Below are 25900 nucleotides of genomic sequence, written 5' to 3'. Positions count from 1 at the left end.
ATTATGATTCACGGAGCTGCAGCACTATTGCATTATTACATATTTTGTCAGCAATATTTAAGTGCCAATAATATTTCTTTTTCCTTTTTTTTTTTTTTTTTTTTTTTTTTTTTTTGGGTATAATTTTTAATGACTTCATTTAAAATTTTAAGTTTGAATGTTAGGGGAATGAGACATTCGTATAGTAAACGAAAAGCTGTTTTTAGATTTTTTAGACAGCAAAGGGGTGACATTATTTTGGTTCAAGAAACTCATAGTTGTTCTAATTCGGAGAGTGTGTGGAAGAGGGAGTGGGGTGGCAGTGTCATTTATTCGCATGGCACACAAAATAGTTGTGGGGTAGCAATATTTTTTAATAAGAATTTAAATGTTAATATTAGAAACAAGATGATTGATAATGATGGGAGGTATATTTTTGTTGAAGTGGAAATTAATGATCTGGTTTTAGTCATAGCAAATCTATATGTACCCAATAAGGAAAACGAACAAATTGAATTCTTAGCCACTGTAAGAGGTTTAATTGATTATAACTTTCCAAATTGTAATTTAATAATTGGAGGTGATCTAAACATCCCTCTTGATCCAGTAATGGATAAAAGAGGTGATAGGCCAGAGCTGAGGAATACTTTCAGGCGCGACATGTATACATTTATTAATTCCTTATCACTTATTGATGTTTACCGTAAACTAAACCCAGCACAGTATAGGTTTACTTGGCGAAGAGCTAATGCTGCGTCTCGTCTAGATTATTTTTTGACATCGCCATCTGTATTTAGAAATATTAGGAAGTTTGACATCATGCCTTGTACTAAATCAGACCATGATGCAATTTCAATAACTTATGAAATTGGTAAAAAGCAGGTTAGAGGACCAGGTTTTTGGAAATTTAATTGTGATTTATTAAATGATGATTCATATTCTAAAATGATTAAAATACAGATCTCTAGTGTCGTGGGTGAAAACAAACATATGGATGATCAAGCTTTGTTTGAGTTTTTAAAATATAAAATTCGAGAGGCGACAGTTGAATTTTCAAAAAAGAAAGCACAAGAGAGACGAAGTAAAGAAAAGGAACTAATGCTTGAACTACAGAAATTGGAAGAACAAATAGATGAAAATTTAGATGAGATGGTATTAGCCCAATACGAAATTAAAAAACAAGAATTAGATGATATTATTGATAATAATATTAGAGGTTCAATTGTAAGGTCAAGGGTTCAATGGTTTGAAAATGGTGAGAAAAGTACAAAATTCTTTTTGAATTTAGAGAAACGTAATTATTCAAAAAAGACCATTGTTGAGTTGAAAAAAGGGAATGAATATTTGACGAGTGAAAGGGACATTTTAAAGGAAATTAATAGGTATTATAAGGAGCTCTATACATCAGAAAAAAACAATTTGGAATTTAGTGAGAATGATAATTTATTTTTCGTAAAAGAAAATATTCCTATTTTACCAAATGAGATTGCACTACAGTGTGAGGGCCCACTTACTAAGGAGGAAGTTTTTGATGTGCTTAAAAAAGCCCCTCAGAATAAGACTCCAGGTAGCGATGGTCTACCCCCCGAGTTTTATTTATTTTTTTGGGAATATATTGGAGATGCACTAGTTGCTTCACTCAATCATGGTTATAGAGAAGGCATGATGTCAAACACACAAAAACAGGCAGTCATTACCTTATTACCAAAGCCAGATAAAGACCAACTTCATCTAGGAAATTGGAGACCAGTTTCTTTATTAAATAGTGATTATAAGCTAGCAAGTAGGTGTATTGTAAAACGTCTTGAGAATATTTTGCCTAAGATTATCAACGAAGATCAATCAGCTTTTATTTCGGGGAGGAAAATTATGGATAATATAAGGCTTATCTCTGATGTTATCGATTATTGTGAGGAGTATGAGCACCCAGGGGCAGTGATGTTTGTGGACTTCTCTAAAGCTTACGATACTTTGGAATGGAACTTTATAAATAAGGCTTTGAAATTGTTTAATTTTGGTGATTCATTTATACATTGGGTAAATGTATTTTATAATGATATTAAGAGTTGTGTTGTAAACAATGGGTTTTCCACAGGTTGGTTTGGACTATCACGGGGTATAAGACAGGGCTGTCCTTTATCGACTGCACTGTTTGTAATTGCTATCGAACTCCTTGCCATTTCTATACGTGCCAGTAAAGAAATTGAAGGAGTACATTTGCCTTATGACAATGAAATTCGATTTTTAGGGTATGCAGATGATACCACGCTCTTTTTGGGGGATCAGGTGTCAGTTAAGCACATTCTTATTTTGTTAAAGTACTTTCATAAGTGTTCTGGACTTAGAATTAACTTGCAAAAAACACAGCTTTTACTAGTAGGTACTATGAAAAGGCAATGGAGGGAAATAGATGAGATTTCACCCACTGATAAGCCAATTAGATATTTAGGCATTTACCTGGGCCACAATAAAAGGTGTAATAAGAAATTAAATTTTGATGATAAGATAACTAAAATTTCAAATATTCTGTCAGTCTGGAAATCACGTAATTTAACTCTCAAAGGAAAGGTTATTTTAGTTAAGGTATTTGGTGCATCAAATCTGGTGTATTCAATGACTGCGATTTCAACCCCAAGTAATGTTATTAATGAGGCTAGGTCCTTGCTATTCAATTTCTTGTGGAGGGGTAAAAAACATCATATAAAGCGTAATACCCTAATTGGTAACTATGATCAAGGAGGCCTTCGTATGGTGGATATTGAAATTTTGAACAAAGCAATAAAACTTTCCTGGGCTGTTAAAATTATAGATACAGAATCAACTATAGCTGTATTCAGTCATTATTATTTTAGAAATTATGGGGGTTTGCGATTTTTACTCCAGTGCAATTATGATTGGGGCCAAATAAATGGTAGAATACCTCCCTTTTACATGGATATTATAAGATATTGGAGTGAGATAAATAAACAGAAGGAACCAAGTTGTGTACAGGAAGTTATAACGCAAACAATTTGGAATAATAAATATATTTTGATAAATGGGAGCTCTGTATATTACAGTAAATGGCACATCAGTGGAGTAAGGTACATCGGTAATTTGTTAGATAATAACGGTAAATTTCTAAAGTGCCATCAGTTTACTGAAAAATATAATATTGCTGTGAATTTTATAACATATACAGGTATTATTTCGGCAATTCCATCAAAATGGAAAAAGCTTTTGAAATCTAATGACCATGTGCATGTAACTGGACAAAATGTTCAAAATACAATTGATTATGGAAAGGGTAAAACAAAAGATTTCTATAAAATACTGATAAAAAGTAAATTTGAACCCCCAAGCTCAGAAACTAAATATGGGTCAATGATTTATGGGCGGAACATAGCAGGAAAATGGAAGGCAATTTGGGAGTTACCTTATAAGGTAACAGGTGAAGAAAAAATGAGAATTTTTCAGTTCAAAATTTTGCATAGAATTGTAACAACAAATTTATTCTTATACAAAAATAACTTAAGAACAGATAGTATGTGTAAATATTGTCAAAATGAGGAAAATTTAGAACATTTGTTCTGGTATTGTTCAACTGCACAAAGATTTTGGAATTCGTTTGACGAGTTCTGGAAAAAGATTTCTGATGATAACACAAAATTAATCACATGTTCAAGTATTATCTTCGGAGTACTGGAAAACAGATCCCTTTTAAATTTGTTGTTACTAATTGGTAAATATGTCTTGTATTGTAGCAGGTTTACTGGTTATAGCCCAACAATAGCCTATTTTATAAGTAAAATTAGAAACCAAATTAACATTGAAAAATGTGTTTTAACTGAAAAAAAGTTTGAAACGAAATGGAGCAAAGTGCTGCAAGTGATTGAAGGATATTTGTAAGTTAATTTTATAAGTTTATTTAACATGTAGTCATTGTAAATTAATGAAATTCAACAGTTAATAAAAGAAAACAAATGAACCCCTCCCTCATACACACACTAACAACAACAGCCCCTCCCCCAACCATTTTTTTTCCCCACTTTTCCCCCTTCTCTTTTTCTTTTTCTAATATTGCTTCATTTTATGTTGTTAATTACCTTTATGTATATCTTTTTGACATGTAGGATTATTTTGAAGTAATGTACTTTTTTGGGAAAATATGTGAATAAAAAAAAATTTAAAAGAAAAAAAAAAAAAAAAAAAAAAAAAAAGCATCACTAGTTACAGCCTTGTGATGTTTACAAGGAGCTGACCACTTGTATGATTGACTAGTCAGGATAATGTAAGCATCACTCTAGTTACAGCCTTGTGATGTTTACAATGAGCTGACCACTTTTATGATTGACTAGTCAGGATATTGTAAGCATCACTCTAGTTACAGCCATGTGATGTTTACAAGGAGCTAACCACTTGTATGATTGACTAGTCAAGATATTGTAAGCATCACTCTAGTTACAGCCTTGTGATGTTTACAATGAGCTGACCACTTGTATGATTGACTAGTCAGGATAATGTAAGCATCACTCTAGTTACAGCCTTGTGATGTTTACAAGGAGCTGACCACTTGTATGATTGACTAGTCAGGATATTGTAAGCATCACTCTAGTTACAGCCTTGTGATGTTTACAAGGAGCTGACCACTTGTATGATTGACTAGTCAAGATATTGTAAGCATCACTCTAGTTACAGCTTTGAGATGTTTACAAGGAGCTGACCACTTGTATGATTGACTAGTCAGGATATTGTAGGCATCACTCTAGTTACAGCCTTGTGATGTTTACAAGGAGCTGACCACTTGTATGATTGACTAGTCAGGATAATGTAAGCATCACTCTAGTTACAGCTTTGAGATTTTACAAGGAGCTGACCACTTGTATGATTGACTAGTCAGGATATTGTAAGCATCACTCTAGTTACAGCTTTGAGATGTTTACAAGGAGCTGACCACTTGTATGATTGACTAGTCAGGATATTGTAAGCATCACTCTAGTTACAGCCTTGTGATGTTTACAAGGAGCTGACCACTTGTATGATTGACTAGTCAGGATAATGTAAGCATCACTCTAGTTACAGCCTTGTGATGTTTACAATGAGCTGACCACTTTTATGATTGACTAGTCAGGATATTGTAAGCATCACTCTAGTTACAGCCATGTGATGTTTACAAGGAGCTAACCACTTGTATGATTGACTAGTCAAGATATTGTAAGCATCACTCTAGTTACAGCCTTGTGATGTTTACAATGAGCTGACCACTTGTATGATTGACTAGTCAGGATAATGTAAGCATCACTCTAGTTACAGCCTTGTGATGTTTACAAGGAGCTGACCACTTGTATGATTGACTAGTCAGGATATTGTAAGCATCACTCTAGTTACAGCCTTGTGATGTTTACAAGGAGCTGACCACTTGTATGATTGACTAGTCAAGATATTGTAAGCATCACTCTAGTTACAGCTTTGAGATGTTTACAAGGAGCTGACCACTTGTATGATTGACTAGTCAGGATATTGTAGGCATCACTCTAGTTACAGCCTTGTGATGTTTACAAGGAGCTGACCACTTGTATGATTGACTAGTCAGGATAATGTAAGCATCACTCTAGTTACAGCTTTGAGATTTTACAAGGAGCTGACCACTTGTATGATTGACTAGTCAGGATATTGTAAGCATCACTCTAGTTACAGCTTTGAGATGTTTACAAGGAGCTGACCACTTGTATGATTGACTAGTCAGGATATTGTAAGCATCACTCTAGTTACAGCCTTGTGATGTTTACAAGGAGCTGACCACTTGTATGATTGACTAGTCAAGATATTGTAAGCATCACTCTAGTTACAGCTTTGAGATGTTTACAAGGAGCTGACCACTTGTATGATTGACTAGTCAGGATATTGTAGGCATCACTCTAGTTACAGCCTTGTGATGTTTACAATGAGCTGACCACTTGTATGATTGACTAGTCAGGATATTGTAGGCATCACTCTAGTTACAGCCTTGTGATGTTTACAAGGAGCTGACCACTTGTATGATTGACTAGTCAGGATATTGTAAGCATCACTCTAGTAACAGCCTTGTGATGTTTACAATGAGCTGACCACTTGTATGATTGACTTTACTAAAAATCACATGAAAAATAGAATATTGAATGTTATCGCGATACAAAACAATGTGCTAGATCAACCCACCATATGTGATGTTCTCAACAAGTTTGAAAAAAAATCTGGCAAGTTTCTGGATGTGACTAAAACCAAAAAAACTTTAGAATGAACCCCTGTGTGCCTGAGGGTAATGAATGTTTATGAAATTAATTTAAAATTACATATGTAACAAGATGTTTGGTGACTACTATGGCTAATGATCTTTGAGAAGAACAATGTGGAAAAAAAAATCTGAGCCATGGTATTCATTGTACATCTGTGCATGGTTTGTAGTCAGTTATTTATTCCAGAGCACCTATGCACCAAATTGAATTTGAATGGTAGAGATATGAAAAAGTCACCAAAATTAGGCAATTAATATACATGAATATTAATGCTAAGCTAAACATCCATGTGTGTCACTGAGTATCTAAATACCAAGTTTAATTGAAATACAATGGTTGATTCTTGAGATATTCGTAGAAAAAATGAAAATTATTATGCAAACAAGGTAAATATCTGCACAGTTTTTAACCAAAAACTAATTATTTCTGCACATTGTCTTAAAACTTTTTAAAAGACTGATTCATGAGATACTAATTACTAATAATTATTATGCAAATTATGTGATTAATGCACAGATATTAATTAACCCAAAACTAATCAGGGCTGTGTTTTGCTCTGTATCATCTACATACCAGTTTATTAGAATAACTTCAAAGACTCCCATCATGTGTTTTGTACCTGAGAGTCATAACTCTAGCAAAAATCAAACACAACTTGAGCATTCACAAAGTAGTATAATAAACATATTATTATTATTACTAATCAAACATGCAATTAACCTTGCTTGAAAGTTCAACACATCACATGACTCACAAGTCATAGGACAAGTTGTATTTTTATATCTACTAAAGTTTGAACTAAATGATTTTCGATTTATATTACAAAAATAATACAAATAATTATGCTGGATAAATTTTATTTACAGATATCTGTCATTTTACCTGTTTATCTATTGGTGCACCTTGCCATTTTTGCTCTATTTTTTCAATTTCTCTCAACCAATCCATATCATCAAACAAATTATCCCCTTGGTTTGTGGAGAGCTGTGGTGAAACACTAGGCTTATTACTGGCTTGGTTTGTGGATGGTTGCGGAGAATCATTTGGCTTATTGCTGGCAACATCGGATGTTGATTTCAGTTCAGTAGTCGGCGTGTACTGAAATGGATCAAATGGGTCAATGTGACCCTGCCATTTCTTCTCAATTTTCAAAATCTCCCCCATCCAGTCGGTGTCATCAGAGAACGGATCGTCAGCTACAGGTACCTGCGAGTCCGAAACACCAAAATTCACCAGGGGATCAGGTTGTGCAGTTGAGTTTACAGTCCTCGTTGTAGTACTATCATTCCCAAAGTCCACTTGAAAATCTGTTGATTCAGGCTTAGACTTCACTACAGGAGAGAGATCGGAGGAGATTCTTGTGCCTCGAATTACTGCCATATACTCATCCTAAGGTGATGTTTTTGTGGTGAAGCGATGATTATACGATTAACGACACAGAATTATTACGCAGTGAGTGATAATAGATAATGTGCACATGGTGTTTTAGTACAATGAGTTTAGTACATCCATTGTTAAAAGCGCATTATGATGTTAGCAACAAAGATACCCAATTGAAACCATTGTTAAATATGTGTATGATGGTGACAACCATGTAATGAATATAAATGTAACCATAATAAGCAGTGTGCAGGGGAGAGAAAAAAACAAATAATTAGTAAATTGATGTTTCAAATTACATATTCACAAATATAGACAAACATGTATATGGACTTCAGATGGAGGTTGCAATTTTTTTTATGGGTAGACAAAATATTTGTCCAGACAAATATGAGATAGTACTGTTGCAACCACAAAGACATTTACTAATAAGTTTATTAAAATTAAAATCAAAGAAGTTTGACTTGTAGAAATTAAAAATTGTTTTTTTTAAACAGAATGCCAATTATTATTTTAATATCTACACAAAGGCAAATCTGCACAAATATTGTTAAAAGGTGAGAATGTCTAAAAGTGCTCACTTAGAAAGATATCCCTTATATAGAGGTTGTTACAAGCACAGGATTGATACTATCAAAGTACACAATAACAGATATAGTAAAAGTGCACATCATACATGGAACCTGAAGTCTCTTTCATCCAACAGCAAAATATCAATGATTCATCAAATACAGAAAATATTTTTACTGTACGGCAAGAACTATTAATTGAGTATAACTGACAAGGCATCAATGCAAACTCACTGGGTCTCAAGGCAAACTCACTAGGTATCGACGTAAACTCATTGGGTATCGAGGCAAACTCACTGGGTATCAATGCAAACTCACTAGGTATTAAGGCAAACTCACTGGGTATCAATGCAAACTCACTAGGTATCGAGGCAAACTCACTGGGTATCGAGGCAAACTCACTGGGTATCAATGCAAACTCACTGGGTATCAATGCAAACTCACTAGGTATCAAGGCAAACTCACTGGGTATCAAGGCAAACTCACTGGGTGTCAAGGCAAACTCATGGGGCATCAATGTAAACTCATTGGGCATCAATGCAAACTCATTGGGTATCAAGGCAAACTCATTGGGTATCAAGGCAAACTCACTGGTATCAATGCAAACTCACTAGGTATCAAGGCAAACTCACTGGGTATGAAGGCAAACTCGTGGGTCATCAATGTAAACTCATTGGGCATCAATGCAAACTCACTAGGTATCAAGGCAAACTCACTAGGTATCAAGGCAAACTCACTGGGTATCAAGGCAAACTCACTGGGTTTCAAGGCAAACTCCCTTGGTATCAAGACGAACTCATTGGGTATCAATGCAAACTCACTAGGTATCAAGGCAAACTCACTGGGTATCAATGCAAACTCACTAGGTATCAAGGCAAACTCACTGGGTATCAAGGCAAACTCACTGGGTGTCAAGGCAAACTCATTGGGCATCAATGCAAACTCATTGGGTATCAAGGCAAACATTGGGTATCAAGGCAAACTCACTGGGTATCAATGCAAACTCACTAGGTATCAAGGCAAACTCACTGGGTATGAAGGCAAACTCGTGGGTCATCAATGTAAACTCATTGGGCATCAATGCAAACTCACTAGGTGTCAAGGCAAACTCACTGGGTATCAAGGCAAACTCATTGGGCATCAATGCAAACTCATTGGGTATCAAGGCAAACTCATTGGGTATCAAGGCAAACTCACTGGGTATCAATGCAAACTCACTAGGTATCAAGGCAAACTCACTGGGTATGAAGGCAAACTCGTGGGTCATCAATGTAAACTCATTAGGCATCAATGCAAACTCACTAGGTATCAAGGCAAACTCACTGGGTATCAAGGCAAACTCACTGGGTATCAAGGCAAACTCACTAGGTATCAAGGCAAACTCACTGGGTATGAGGGCAAACTCGTGGGTCATCAATGTAAACTCATTGGGCATCAATGCAAACTCACTAGGTATCAAGGCAAACTCACTGGGTATCAAGGCAAACTCACTAGGTATCAAGGCAAACTCACTGGGTTTCAAGGCAAACTCCTTTGGTATCAAGACGAACTCATTGGGTATCAATGCAAACTCACTAGGTATCAATGCAAACTCACTAGGTATCAAGGCAAACTCACTGGGTATCAAGGCAAACTCACTGGGTATCAAGGCAAACTCACTGGGAATCAAGGTAAACTCACTGGGAATCAAGGTAAACTCATGGGGCATCAATGTAAACTCGTTGGGCATCAATACAAACTCGTTGGGCATCAAGGTAAACTCACTGGGTATCAAGGCAAACTCATTTGGCATCAAGGCAAACTCACTGGATATCAAGGCAAACTCATTGGGCATCAAGGCAAACTCATTGGGCATCAAGGCAAACTCATTGGGCATCAAGGCAAACTCATTGGGCATCAAGGCAAACTCATTGGGTATCAAGGCAAACTCACTGGGTATCAAGGCAAACTCACTGGGTATCAAGGCAAACTCACTGGGTATCAAGGTATACTCACTGGGTATCAAGGTATACTCACTGGGTATCAAGGTAAACTCATTGGGTATCAAGGTAAACTCATTGGGCATCAAGGTAAATACATTGGGCATCAAGGCAAACTCATTGGGCATCAAGGCAAACTCACTGGGTATCAAGGTAAACTCATTGGGCATCAAGTTAAATGCATTGGGCATCAAGGTAAACTGATTGGGTATCAATGCAAACTCATTGGGCATCAAGGTAAACTCACTGGGTATCAAGGCAAACTCATTTGGCATCAAGGCAAACTCACTGGGTATCAAGGCAAACTCATTGGGCATCAAGGCAAACTCACTGGGTATCAAGGCAAACTCACTGGATATCAAGACAAACTCACTAGGTATCAAGGTAAACTCATTAGGCATCAAGGTAAATGCATTGGGCATCAAGGCAAACTCATTGGGCATCAAGGCAAACTCACTGGGTATCAAGGTAAACTCATTGGACATCAAGGTAAATGCATTGGGCATCAAGATAAACTGATTGGGTATCAAGGTAAACTCACTGGGTATCAAGGTAAACTAATTGGGCATCAATTGCCTTGATGACTCTGTGAAGTTCCAGCCCTACTATTCCATATTACAACATACCATAGGCCATACATGCATTTTAACATTACATTACGTAATTGCCATACATGATGCAGTATTAGTCTATTGAACTCCCACCCCTGTGTCTGCGCAACAAAAAACATGCAACTATAAATAATAAATCAAAGAAAGCTTAGAAAGAACTCCCGTGTGCTGAGAGTATTGAAGACACATTAAAAATTAATTCAAAATTACTTGTACATGAGATATTGATAGAAAAGCTGAAAACTAATTATGTACATCAGGTAACTAATATGAACAGAACAGAACAAAAAAATTATGAATTATTATGCTAATTAGAGAATTAATATGAACAAATTTTAACCCCAAATTAATCAGGCCTGTCTATTGTCCTAGAGCATTTATGTACCAAATTTTATTCAAATGTGATGATCAGTAATTGAGATATCAGTGTTAATTAATTATGTTAATTAGGAGATTAATAAGCATAAATATTTACCAAAAACTAATTGGGTTTCTGCATAGTTCTCTTTAAAAGTTTCATTAAAATCCAATTTGTGGTTCTTTATATATCAGTGGAACATTATGCAAATTAGGTAATTAATATCCAATTAAAACTAATTAGGTCTCTGCATAATCCTAGAAGATCTATGTAGCAAGTCTCATTGAAATATGATGATTACTACTTGATATATCAAAAGCTGAAAATTAATTAATTATGCAAATTAGATAATTAATATGTACTCATATTACCCTAGAAACTATCGGGTTTGTGCAGTGTCCTATGACATCTATGTACCAAGTGTCATTGAAATGTGATGATTACTACTTGAAATATCAAGAGCTGAAAATTAATTAATTATGCAAATTAGCTAATTAATATATACTGATATTAGCCTAAAACTATCAGGTCTGTGCAGTGTCCTATGATGTCTATGTACCAAATTTCATTGAAATGTGATGATTACTACTTGAAATATCAGAAGCTGAAAATTAATTAATTATGCAAATTAGGTAATTAATATGTACTCGTATTACCTTAAAAACTATCAGGTCTGTGCAGTGTCCTATGACATCTATGTACCAAGTGTCATTGAAATGTGATGATTACTACTTGAAATATCAAAAGCTGAAAATTAATTAATTATGCAAATTAGATAATTAATATGTACTCATATTACCCTAAAAACTATCAGGTTTGTGCAGTGTCCTATGACATCTATGTACCAAGTGTCATTGAAATGTGATGATTAGTACTTGAAATATCAAAAGCTGAAAATTAATTAATTATGCAAATTAGGTAATTAATATGTACTCATATTACCCTAAAAACTATCAGGTCTGTGCAGTGTCCTATGACATCTATGTACCAAGTTTCATTGAAATGTGACAATTACTACTTGAAATATCAAAAGCTGAAAATTAATTAATTATGCTAATTAGGTAATTAATATCTACTGATATTACCCAAAAAACTATCAGGTCTGTGCAGTGTCCTATGACATCTATGTACCAAATTTCATTGAAATGTGATGATTACTACTTGAAATATCAAAAGCTGAAATATAATTAATTATGCTAATTAGGTAATTAATATGTACTCGTATTACCCTAGAAACTATCAGGTCTGTGCAGTGTCCTATGACATCTATGTACCAAGTGTCATTGAAATGTGATGATTAGTACTTGAAATATCAAAAGCTGAAAATTAATTAATTATGCAAATTAGGTAATTAATATGTACTCATATTACCCTAAAAACTATCAGGTCTGTGCAGTGTCCTATGACATCTATGTACAAAGTTTCATTGAAATGTGACAATTACTACTTGAAATATCAAGAGCTGAAAATTAATTAATTATGCTAATTAGGTAATTAATATCTACTGATATTACCCTAAAAACTTTCAGGTTTGTGCAGTGTCCTATGACATCTATGTACCAAGTTTTATTGAAATGTGATGATCAGTACTTGAGATATCAGTGGAAAAGCCGAAAATTGATTAATCATTATGCAAATTGGGTAATTAATATTGCACAGATTTTTACCCAAAACTAATCAAATCTGCGCATTAGTTTGGAGCATCTGTGTGCCAAGTTTCATCAAAATCCAATGAGTGGTTCTTTAGATATCAGTGGAACAGTCATGAAACAGCCAAAAATCAGCTAATTATCATGCAAATTAGGTAATTAATATGCATGGATTTTTACCAAAACCTAATCAAATCTGCGCATTGGCCCAGAGCATCTATGCACCAAGTTTCATCAAAAACTGATGTATGGTTCTTGAGATATCAGTGGAACAGACGGACACACATACACACATACACACATACACACATACAGACACACTAACTGCAAAGACTCCCTTTTTGTGATTCGCACACGGGAGTAAAAAAAAACTACATAGATCATTTAGTGAGTCTGGTTACAAATGAATTCATGGGAATGACACTTCAGATTTTTTATTCTCAAACATACATTGTATGTTCATCACTTGGTACACGTTCATGTTTATGCTTCATTCTCATTTAATGGTAAAAGTGCCTCAATTTACCATCTTTGATCCAATTTTTAAATTAATTTTAATAAACATATCCTGTGTCATGAGTATCAAATTGTAATGGCCATTGCATATATGCTGTATATCAACGTTGTACATTAAATCACTTGCAACTTGCAAGGTAAAAAAGATGGTTGCTGGTTTGCGTTCAGGTCTCCAGAGCGTGCTATCTCTTGAAATCCAGTTTTGTCAAGTGAACCTCAGGGCCAGGAACAAAATCATGTCAAATAAATGGCCATCTTGAGAGGCTAAACCTTTTCTCTGACGGCCTCTCACTGATTTCATGTGTCACTTCTCAAAATAGAGTGCATCATGCAACATAATTTTCCATACTCCCATCACATGACCTGATTGCAACTACTCGACCATTAGTTTTCAGATTGCATTTTTTGCGATATACATTGTTGTAGTCTTGTGTAGGGTCTGTTTTGTCCATGCACTTGTGTCTAAAACAATATTTAGGTGAGATTTAGTCATCTCCAAATGGTTATATTTAAACAAAAAAAATCACAAAATCAACATGTACATAAGTGAAACAAATACCGTAGTATGACCAAAAAAAGAAATAACTAGAGTCTTTGATAAAATTCTCATAGAAATGTATTTCGTATAAAGAAATCAACTCTTCATCAAATATGGCACTGTGGATTTACCTTTAGTCCATCATAAATAAATACCCATACAGCACAAAAGAATTTACCATACTGACATACTTTGATAAGTACAAGGATAACAATCACATTAAGTATTACTAAGATAGAACACATGCACACACTGATCAATACAGTCTTAGACTAGTTTGTTATTCCAATTGTATATAACACATGTACACGTATATGGGAAAGACAAGACTTACAAAAAATGTAAAACAACATTTTACAACTTTACGTACTTACGATACCATAATTATAATTTTGGACAAAATGCACATCATTTCTTAGTAGCCACTAAGGTAATTTTTTTTTTTTTTTTAAATATGGAAGGAATTTAATATGTTAAACTGTGAACAGCGCTCCATGAATGAATTATATTTTTCACAAAATATAAATTTGATAAGACCGCAGCAAACAATGTAAAGAAAGCAACAAAAAGATGAGATAGATAAGTACCATTTCCGGGTCACCAGAGCTGGCTAAATTATTAGCATTAACAACATCGTGCAAAAGTTTATTAGAGGTCGGCCGTGCCATTCGACTTATGTACTGAAGATAACAAAGAAAAAAAATAGTTAACATTAATTAGAGAATTATTAACAAAAAAAACAGACACAAAAATAAGCATTACAGCAGTTCTGGAAATTATTAAGATAATCAATTAGGAAGATAGCTTGTAACTTTTCAATTTGGTTTTTTGTCCAAACTAGTCATGACGTCACTGTTCCATTGACACAAGGGCGGTTTAGATCTTTCTATACAGTGTAAATAAACAAAAAATGAAATAAAGAATTATACACAGTGTGCCATTAACCAAACAAGACTGTTATTGTAATAAGAACAAAAGTCCCAAGCCATCTTTCTAACAGACTACATTTTGTATGCAAATAGTTCTCATAACCGCTGTCAAAGAATTAAGCCCATCACAGAGAGGATTTGTGACACTGATTTCAGTTTGGGTTGTGATACTGATTTCAATTTTGGTTGTGGTACTAATTTCAGTTTGGGTTGTGGTATTGATTTTGGTTTGGGTTGTGGTACTGATTTCAATTTTAGTTGTGGTGCTGATTTCAATTTTAGTTGTGGTGCTGATTTCAATTTTAGTTGTGGTGCTGATTTCAATTTTAGTTGTGGTGCTGATTTCAGTTTGGTTGTGGTATTGATTTCAGTTTGGATTGTGATGCTGATTTCAGTTTGGGTTGTGGTACTGATTTCAGTTTGGTTGTAGCATTGATTTTGGTTTAGCTTGTGGTACTGATTTCAATTTTGGTTGTGGTGCTGATTTAAGTTTGGTTGTGTGCTGATTTCAGTTTGGGTTGTGATACTGATTTCAGTTTGGGTTGTGGTATTGACTTTGGTTTGGGTTGTGGTGCTGATTTCAATTTGAGTTGTGATATTAATTTCAGTTTGGATTGTGATGCTGATTTCAGTTTGGGTTGTGGTACTGATTTCAGTTTGGTTGTAGCATTGATTTTGGTTTAGCTTGTGGTACTGATTTCAATTTTGGTTGTGGTGCTGATTTAAGTTTGGTTGTGGTACCAATTTCAGTTTGGTTGTGGTATTGATTTTGGTTTGGGTTGTGGTACTGATTTCAATTTTGGTTGTGGTGCTGATTTCAATTTGAGTTGTGGTATTGATTTCAGTTTGGGTTGTGATGCTGATTTCAGTTTAGGTTGTGGTACTGATTTCACTTTGGGTTGTGGTATTGACTTTGGTTTGGGTTGTGGTACTGATTTCAATTTTGGTTGTGGTGCTGATTTCAATTTGAGTTGTGATATTAATTTCAGTTTGGATTGTGATGCTGATTTCAGTTTGGGTTGTGGTACTGATTTCAGTTTGGTTGTAGTATTGATTTTGGTTTAGCTTGTGGTACTGATTTCAATTTTGGTTGTGGTGCTGATTTCAGTTTGGTTGTGGTATTGATTCCAGTTTTGATTGTGGTTCTGATTTTAATTTGGGTTTGTGGTACTGATTCTGGTTTGTGGTACTGATTTCAGTTTGGGTAGTGGTACTGATTTCACTTTGGGTTGTGGTATTGACTTTGGTTTGGGTTGTGGTACTGATTTCAATTTTGGTTGTGGTGCTGATTTCAATTTGAGTTGTGATATTAATTTCAGTTTGGATTGTGATGCTGATTTCAGTTTGGGTTGTGGTACTGATTTCAGTTTGGTTGTAGTATTGATTTTGGTTTAGCTTGTGGTACTGATTTCAATTTTGGTTGTGGTGCTGATTTCAGTTTGGTTGTGGTATTGATTCCAGTTTTGATTGTGGTTCTGATTTTAATTTGGGTTTGTGGTACTGATTCTGGTTTGTGGTACTGATTTCAGTTTGGGTAGTGGTACTGATTTCAATTTTGGTTGAGGTACTGATTTCAGTTTGGGTTTGTGGTACAGATTTTAGTTTGGGTTGTAGTACTGATTTCAGTTTGGGTTGTGGTGCTGATTTAAATTTGAGTTGTGGTACTGATTTCAGTTTGGGTTTGTGGTACTGATTTCAGTTTGGGTTGTGCTACTGATTTCAATTTGAGTTGTGGTGCTGATTTAAATTTGAGTTGTGGTACTGATTTCAGTTTGGGTTGTGGTGCTGATTTAAATTTGAGTTGTGGTACTGATTTCAGTTTGGGTTGTGGTACTGATTTAAATTTGAGTTGTGGTACTGATTTCAGTTTGGGTTGTGGTGCTGATTTAAATTTGAGTTGTGGTACTGATTTCAGTTTGGGTTGTGGTACTGATTTAAATTTGAGTTGTGGTACTGATTTCAGTTTGGGTTGTGGTGCTGATTTTAATTTGAGTTGTGGTACTGATTTCAGTTTGGGTTGTGGTGCTGATTTAAATTTGAGTTGTGGTACTGATTTCAGTTTGGGTTGTGGTACTGATTTAAATTTGAGTTGTGGTACTGATTTCAGTTTGGGTTGTGGTACTGATTTAAATTTGAGTTGTGGTACTGATTTCAGTTTGGGTTGTGGTGCTGATTTCAGTTTGGGTTGTGGTGCTGATTTAAATTTGAGTTGTGGTACTGATTTCAGTTTGGGTTGTGGTACTGATTTAAATTTGAGTTGTGGTACTGATTTCAGTTTGGGTTGTGGTGCTGATTTCAGTTTGGGTTGTGGTACTGATTTAAATTTGAGTTGTGGTACTGATTTCAGTTTGGGTTGTGGTGCTGATTTCAATTTGAGTTGTGGTACAGATTTCAGTACGGGGAGGGGGGCTGGAATAGGAAAATTTTAAAATCAGTATTTATTATTCATAGCTTGCTGTGTTACTTGTGAAGTTACATAAAAGCATACATACATACCAACATGACAAGAAAAAGACCTTTATGTAATTTATTGCCAAACTAATGAGACACAGTTAGACACTATTACACAAACAATTATTTGTATCTCCAATAGAAGAGCAGATAAAGTCTTACAATAAAGTGTTAAAATAGTAGTCACTATTACAAATATGTTAACACGAAGCCATTCTTATATGTGCAAAATAATAATACAAATTATTTTGATAACAAGAAAGGAACTCGTCAAGGACTAATGACTATTTCAACTGAATATCCAATGTTGGGAAACAAACAGATTCCATGTTTATTGTATGCGTATGATATAATTGTACTCTTATCAAAAACTATAAGGATTACAAATTGCTTTTTTGAATTTGCAGAATTATTGTGAAAATTAACTATTAGTATGAAAAGAACTAAAATTATGATTTTGAATAAAAAAGTAGTAAATACAAATAACTTTTACATTGGTAATTCAAAATTACAAATTGAAAAAAAAATTACCATATTTAGGAATTACCTTCAATGCAAATGGCATATTAAAATCCTGCATTAAATCTCTAATTTTAAAAGCTCCAAAAAGCTATTATCTAATAAGACGGCAGTTTAATATTTATACTAGTATCTAAATTAAAACTATGTTATTTATTCAACACCATGGTTATGAACATTTTTTTTATATGACAACAACAACTAGATCAGCAAAGAAAAATAAAATCAATGACAACCTAGAATAAGAAAAACTTCATAATTAATTTATTTGCGATTCACCAAAAAAGCACAAGTGAATTGGGTTGTGACAAAAATAAAATTGCCAATGAAAACCATTACATAATGAAATGCTAAAATGCAAAGTTTTTAGCATATAGACAACATTTCTTTCACAAAATTATTTTTCCAGAGTTTGATAAACATAGTCAAGAATGCAAATTTATATACTTATTAAATACTTCAGACACTAACATTATTATAGATTTTGCAAACTATGTATATTTCATTTTTAATGTTGTTGATAGTTGTATTTAGTGACCATACTAATGAATAATTTTAATATGGTGTTGTGTCAATTAATTAATTACAATGTAGATTCTGTTATTAAATACACTGTAATTACCATGACCAGTAGCAATATAAAAATAGGTCATTTGGCTACAAGAAGTTCAAAGTTCATGATATGGAATTGTTGAGATAATCTTATATGACATAGAATCTACTACAGAAATTACTTTAACAAATTAACAATATACAAATATTAACAATAGCCAGTGAATAAATTATTGAATACTTTAATCTCCAAGACCTGAAATGTGTAACTCAATGCATTAAACTATTAAAATGCCAACACCTGTGCAGTTGATAACTTATCGACTTTATTTACCCACCTATCCCTACAGTAATTGTACATGTACTGCACAAAGTGCACCAAATCAAATGCACAGTATTCATTTATAACCTTGCAAGGTTGAAGGTAACAATGTTCAATACAATATTGTATCATAAATACTGATATTACATGTAATCAATCTCTGTGACTACAAATGTTCTATAAAATTTGATCTTTAATTTAATATTTATGGTTGTATATTTTACCATTTGTTAAATGTTTATAATGTACTAGAGGTTTAATCTTTTTATATTTCAAGATGATAACCATCTGTTCCCTAATAGCTCAACAAAAAGAATTCTCTATTTATTATCTTTGTAAAAATCATCACAAAATCTCAAGGTTTGACCTTTGACATTCTGATTTATAGATCTAAACCTCTAAATTTCACAGAGACAAAGATAATTAGAAGAAGCATCTGAGCTCTGTGAGTTGATCTGTGTCACTGTCTTAATAGTTATATGCCCAGTGGGAAGGGTGTGGACGTAAAACACTGTTTGGTTCAGATGAATGCTTCAGACAAAATATAACCAAACCTGGCAACTTAATTGCCACCTACCACATATCATGCATAACAGAAATATTGATATTCAATCAAATAAACATTTATAAAGTGTGGCTTTCAGTGTTCTCTTTATTATGAGACACATTTTGAAGAAATTTTCATAGTGTGGAATACTAGTTTCTGAGAAATATTCCTTCTAACACATCACTTGGAGGTTTTATCAGGCAATGTGGTAATTACATGCATTTTATATTTTTCTTAGATAAAATCACATTTTTGCAGTGCAACATAACAACATACATAAAGGATAATAAAAACATGTACAAAGCAAAGGTTTGTTTTAATCTTTCTTCCCATTTTTTTGCACTTGCACGCTTTTGTTTAGGGGTGAAAGGAATTGGAAGGAGATTTTGTTTGCAGTGCATTACAGTCACAATGCAACAGGTGGTTTGTTCGGAGTATCATTATATAATAAATATCATTTCTCAATTTAATCTTATTTAATTACAACCATGTTAAAATCAATACAAAATGTATCTGTATTGTAATTATGTTGGAGTAAATAACACACTTACAAACATGCCAAAACATAGAAAGTATGTGTAATGATCGTTTCATACTGCACAATACTGTCATAACACATTGAAAATTAATTGCAAACCAGGATAGAGAAATCCGGTCACATCTGAAGAGAACATGCTGAGTATATATTACATTACAAAGATCACAAGTACACCAAGGAATGCATTCAAGCAAATAAAAGTGTTTGTATCTTTGGTGAAAATGACATTTTTTGCGCTGATTTTGCTGTGTAAGTTTTTTGAAATATTTATGTAGGAGCTGACAACACTGTGTCTACCTCACATAACACACAATACAAACTGAACTCCTTAAAAAAAGAATAGCACGGTATTATTTTTTTACAATCACAGAAGAATGGCATTTATTTTAATCCAACTTTATTTACTGGTAATATTATTATTTAGTGAAAATTGGTATCAGAAAAACTAACTGTCCTGGGTGTACGGGTGGGCAGTAATTTCCAACACTGAATAACCAACAAAACAAAAACTATCACATGATAGATACTAAACCATTGGCTACTAGACGAGTAAAGGATGATATCTGTTCTACCGGTATGTAAACTAATAGTGATTGCTATTAAGCAAGTCAGAAATAAATGAAAGATGGAGATTTCCTACCTTGGCTCGTTCCTGCAGTTGACTGACAAATTCGCTGGGTTTCTCTTTCTCTTCTTTACTTTTCTTGGAGGAATGTCCATATTTGGAAAATACCTCATCTAATGTCTCAGAATCATCTGCCATTATTGTATTGTTGTATTTGTTAGTGGTGTGTCATTCTGTAAACAAATAGTTGAGTTAGGGAAGGTTACTACTTTATAAACTGGATCATGGTTTATATATAAATAATCTCTACTTAAAATCAAGCATGAATATAAAATACTTTCAGGATACATAGCAGGATTACATTCCGGAATGTAGTTCATATTGAACTGATCTCTTCTAGCTATGACACATGGATGAAGTAAACACATGTAGGTCTTTACCAAAATACCTAATTGATTTACTCACTAGTTTTCACCCCATCACCAAACCAGGCATGACAGATAAACTTATATATGGGCAGAAAGAATCTAATGATTCTTATGATAAAATATTTCCTTTGCTGATAATCTATTGAGTCTGTGTCTTTTCTCTAAATCATGACTGGTTTACATTATTCAGAAAATTATTACAAGTAGAATCAATTTACCTGTAAGGTCACACTGACCTACATTGTGAATGACCAATCATTTAAAGTTTATGTTTACTTTCCTTATGGTTCAGGTCTTTTTGAAAACTAATGTAAGACGTAGTATCTGTTTAATTTAGTTTTCTTTATTAACAATTACATTACGTACACGTACGTTGTAACCATTTGAGCACCCGATTGGTGATTCAAATAGGCGTGTGTTACCATTTGTTTGCTAATAACAAGACAATCAGTCACACCCTGATAAAACAGTGAATATATAACTTCTATTCTCGACGCGAGAACAATTACGAAAACTGAATGTGCGAACGAGCCATATCCGTTGATAAGTTGAATCCGCCCACTTGATCGATCATAGAACGTGATATAACGTACAGAAATTGACGTTTATCGCATCAAATAATACATCATTTCATTGATTCACACGAGAGTTCATATCTAGCCACCTATGAAAATCGGACAAAAGAGAACAGAAAAACAAAGAACATCACTGTTTGTGAATGCTGCTCACGAGCGAAACCTGTTAACCAACCAGCACAACAACCGGGCCAGCGATTATCCCCCGATTAGCGCATTGTTATAAGTATAAACAAAGTTTTAAAGGCCGATTATGGTGCAGACAACAGCCTCACTGTTTTGTAGTTTCCTGGCATAGCTGACTGGCAGAAGATTATAATAGAACATGTAAAAGTGACAGCAACGGTCGAATCGTTGGGTGTCGCCCACACCACGCACACACAGTTGACCCTTGTTTTGGAGCGATCTGTGTGTTTTTTTAATTAATTGTTATTCATGCAGAATCACGCGGTGATATTAACTCAAAGAGTTAATCAAATAATGTGAAACGTAACCTACCATGGACGGGTGAGTACAAGAGCTTCTAAAAACCAGGAGCTTCCAATATTTACTTGTTCCGACTACCGTAGCGGTCAGTGGCAGCCATTTTGAGAAAACTGTTGGTGTCACGTGATATTGACTTTTGTGTATGACACCTTTTGCCACTAGGTGGCGTTTTATAACACCGACCACCCAGACCCAAACAGCTGAGATGCAGACGACCCATGAGCGTGAACACATATAACACAGCTAAAAATTTTATTATATATTAAAATTTTATAAGTTTATTCAAGTTTATTAAAATATTGTCTCCTGAAACTTAATGTGTATCAAGAAATAGCTCTTCCGTATCAACGAGCTGGGTATGAACGGACACTAAACTTGTCAACTTCACCAAGAGGGACAGCAATTCTATTAGGGACTAGACAGAGGTGGTAGGTCAGTGTTTTGGGGGTGGGTCACTAATTTTCGTGCAAGTGTTAAGGGGAGGGTTACAGTGATCTGTGCAGGCTTAAGGCGGAGGATAGGAATTTTTCATGCAATGCAAGCCTCATGACACCACAGTCGAGTTTGTATGCACAGTCTGGCTGCCAGTACTTATAGTTAAAGGGCGGTGGTCGTCGTGCCGCGTCCTGTTCGATATGGGACTCATAGCGACGTATACAACGCGTGTAAAATACATTGTTTATTTACATGAAATTCGAACAGGCGCTGTGCGACGACCACCGCGCTTTAATAATAATATTGAGGACCAAGAGCATAGTTAGTAATTTAGAGTAAATAAATGACTGGTCTAGTATCTACAGAAATTGGGAGTATTAAATTACTCTTCCAAAATGGAAATATTTGGTCAGAAATTAAACAGGATAAGCTATTCATGCATTTTTTGTATCAAAACTGAATTTCATTTGTCCAGACAAATGAAATTCAGTACATGTACAGAGATATAGTAATGTGGTCAAAAAGCAAGATTGCAGGCAGTCAACAATCTTTTTTTGTCCCGATTGTGAAATTAATTGTCATGGACATGTATAATTTGAAGAGAAAAAAATATGTCAAGTTGGTCGTTTTGAATTCGAACACGAAACAAATCATCAAGAACATGTATCTCAACATAAACAATGTTTGTATCAAATTTGAACAAACAACGACATATCCTGTCAAAGAAACCACATTTTTCAGAAAACAAGATGTATGCAAGTCGGCAAACAAACACACTGATAAAAACATGTATTATTATATTTATGATGTATGTGCCAAATATGAATGAAAATGGTCTAAAAGCCTTGGTGATATAGTTGTATGGCAACCAGTCACCAGTCTTCGTAGACATGTAATATAAAACGCACAATGCATGTACCAAATTTGAACAAAAACTGACAAAAGTATGCACAAGATACCACAGTCGGCCATCATTGATCCGATCACAAAACAAATCATAATAAACATTTATACTAAGATATTATATGTATATGTATAAAGTATGTGCCAATTTTGAACAAAAACTTACAAAGTATGCACAAGATACCACATTTTCAAAAACCAAATTGGCTGCAAGTCAAACATATTGCATTGAATCAGCAAACCACTGTATGTGCATATGTCCCAGGATAAGTACTGAAATATGACCCTGGACTGAAGGACGGACATTGAATTATAAGTCCTCGTTTCAAACTTTGTTCGAACGGGAACTAATAAAGCTGGCAGTCCCAGTTTGCCCAAACGTATATTTTGGTATTGTGTGCATTTTATAGGTTTATTGTTTTAGGTAGAAGCCTACTCATAAATTAAAATACCAATAATTTAATCATATTGTAATAAACTGTACTCCAAGGCAATAAATGATAATGACTTTAAAAAAAGATGGGGTCACCAGCCTTATTTTCAAGAAATTGATGGTTCTATTTTAGTGGAAAGTCGCCATTTTGACACTATTATAACACTTTTACCACAGGTTCTATGGCAGATATATTATGCAATATCTCAAAATCTAACCTAGTGTCATAGGCTGAAAAAATCGTATATTGATAATAATGGAGTACTTTTTGTTGTTCTGAATTATTGACAAATCTGGGTTTTAAGTGTCAAAAATGCATTTTTGTTAATATTGTGTTCTTTGTTGTTCTAGGGATTGTTTTTAAAATAGCGATTTACAAGAAATGTTAGGACACGTTTCTCAAAAGCTTAACTGTAACACACAAAATAATGCTATTTCATTGTACCATGGGACATTAGCTTCATGATTGTACATAATAAACTAATCAACATTGTCATGCGATTTATGACCAATTTTGTCAAAAATTATGAGTAGTATTGAATCATATATCGTATTTCATTCAACATCGCACTGATTCAAGTGAGAAAAAACATTGAAGATGATTTAGTGAATACGATTCTTTTTCTCATTAACATATTATACTGTGTGGTAGGCAAGTCTTCTAACAAGCTTTGGATAAAAGGCTACTCGATGCTTTTGCAATTATTACTAGAATTCGTTAGACCAGTAATATTTGGCTCAGTGTTGTTATAAAACAAGTGTATATCTAGAGTATGTAAAAAGAATATAGAATGGTTGTATTGAACATGTGCATCTCGTATTTTAAAGAATGCACACGATTCAACACACAACACTCATAATGGTGCCAATAAAATTGTGTATCACCCTAATGTGGTACATAACAGTATCATACATTGTTCTCTTCTCAATGAAAGCTGGGCTAACTGATTGAAGTAGAAAAGTTCTAAGCTGTGTAGTAGAACATCAGTTAGTATGTATATATAGTTTTAATACATATGCTATCCTTACACAGAAGGGAATCACAATTTCATTCATGCACCATTCAAGGGGGTTGAGCTAATTTCATGCAAATGTTTGTGAAGGGTCATATATTTTTATGTACGCGACTTTCAAAAACACCATCCTACCCCTTGTACTTTCTGTCCAGTCCCTTACGGTAGTGTAATTTCTGTAACAACATATACACAATATCAGGTATATAATGTACAAGGTAAACTACAGTGTATGTGATACAGACACATTATTCCACCATGCGTACATAAATAATCAAATATCAGTGATGAAGGCACCGGGGGTGCCCCGAAGAATGTGCGACGAATTGTGCTTTCAAAAGAATGATGAGCAGATCTCGCCCCGTGCAACATTTCGTGCAGTCGCCTCTAATAATCCTGAACACTGAATTTGGTTTTCAAAAATATTATATGACAAAACTTGCCCTAGCTGACCCATAGGTATGCACATGTTATATAACATGTTATTTAGATTAAATTCACAATGAGTTTTGTGAAATTCATTGTCAAACAATAGAAGTGTGAACAAATTAATAACCCACTAAACAATACAGTGTATTTTGTTTGTGGAAACGTTAAATGTGGTCAAACATGTGTCGAAAACATTACGTGCTAAATTTACTACATTGTACTACGAAATATTTACCATTCAAAACAAAACCCATCATATCGATAGATCTTATTCAGTATTTCATGGACGAGCCAAATGAGTCTACAGTACATTATCCTGTCTTGGTGATGAAAAAATGAATATCTTTCATTCTACGACCTCCATATTTCATTAACAAAAAATCTAGTAGGTAAAATCGTTTAAATAATGTTCGTATGTGCTATTCGTGTAAACAATGTAGACAAAAACATCTTCTTTAAAATGAAGGCTTCACAAAAAATATATTGTTATGTACATTGCAGACAGCATTAAAACTTTCATTGCTGTAGTAAACAAAATAACTATTATGCAGTTAGAAAACAGATTTACTATAATATCGCTCCCTATCAAAAATACATCACAAGAACTAGTCCACTATCGTTAAGTCGAGTCATATTATACCACAACTTTCATTGAATGTAGAAATGAACTGCGAACGAAGCTTACGGAATATTCATGAAACACGGAATAGAATATTAATAACGATGTAATTGCATATAATTCATTATACCATGAAATACGAACAAAGATTTTTGATTTATGTGAATATGTCCTACGCAATTGATCCTTTATTTCATAGTTTTGATTGAGTTATATATATATTTATTTTATATTATTCCACAACGTTTTTCTCACCTTCTGCGAGTTCATTTTCATTAATAGATTAATGTACAAAGTACAAATGTGTTACCTTCGAAGAATGT

At 34.1% G+C, this 25900-nt stretch overlaps 1 protein-coding gene across 4 annotated transcripts in view; it reads right to left on the bottom strand.

Annotated features, from left to right (window-relative positions):
• Positions 1 to 21880, bottom strand: part of LOC100378763 (uncharacterized) — a 48465-nt gene extending 26585 nt beyond the window's left edge. For 2 of the 4 annotated variants that reach the window (XM_078008920.2, XM_085491574.1), the window contains exons 1-2: positions 14421 to 14561; positions 7116 to 7622 (exon numbers count right to left, since the gene is read on the bottom strand). In XM_078008920.2, the coding sequence (XP_077865046.2) occupies positions 7116 to 7622; positions 14421 to 14546 (633 nt within the window). In that variant the 5' untranslated portion in view covers positions 14547 to 14561. Of the gene's footprint in view, positions 1 to 7115; positions 7623 to 14420; positions 14562 to 20331; positions 20490 to 21757 lie in introns of those variants that run through there. The other 2 variants (XM_085491573.1, XM_085491575.1) reach the window with 2 other exon arrangements.
• Positions 21881 to 25900: the final 4020 nt, after the last annotated feature.

This window comes from Saccoglossus kowalevskii, chromosome 16 (assembly GCF_978046115.1).
Source record: "Saccoglossus kowalevskii chromosome 16, keSacKowa6.1, whole genome shotgun sequence".
Classification (NCBI taxonomy): Eukaryota; Metazoa; Hemichordata; class Enteropneusta; family Harrimaniidae; genus Saccoglossus; species Saccoglossus kowalevskii.
This window is presented reverse-complemented; position numbering and strand designations above follow the sequence as displayed.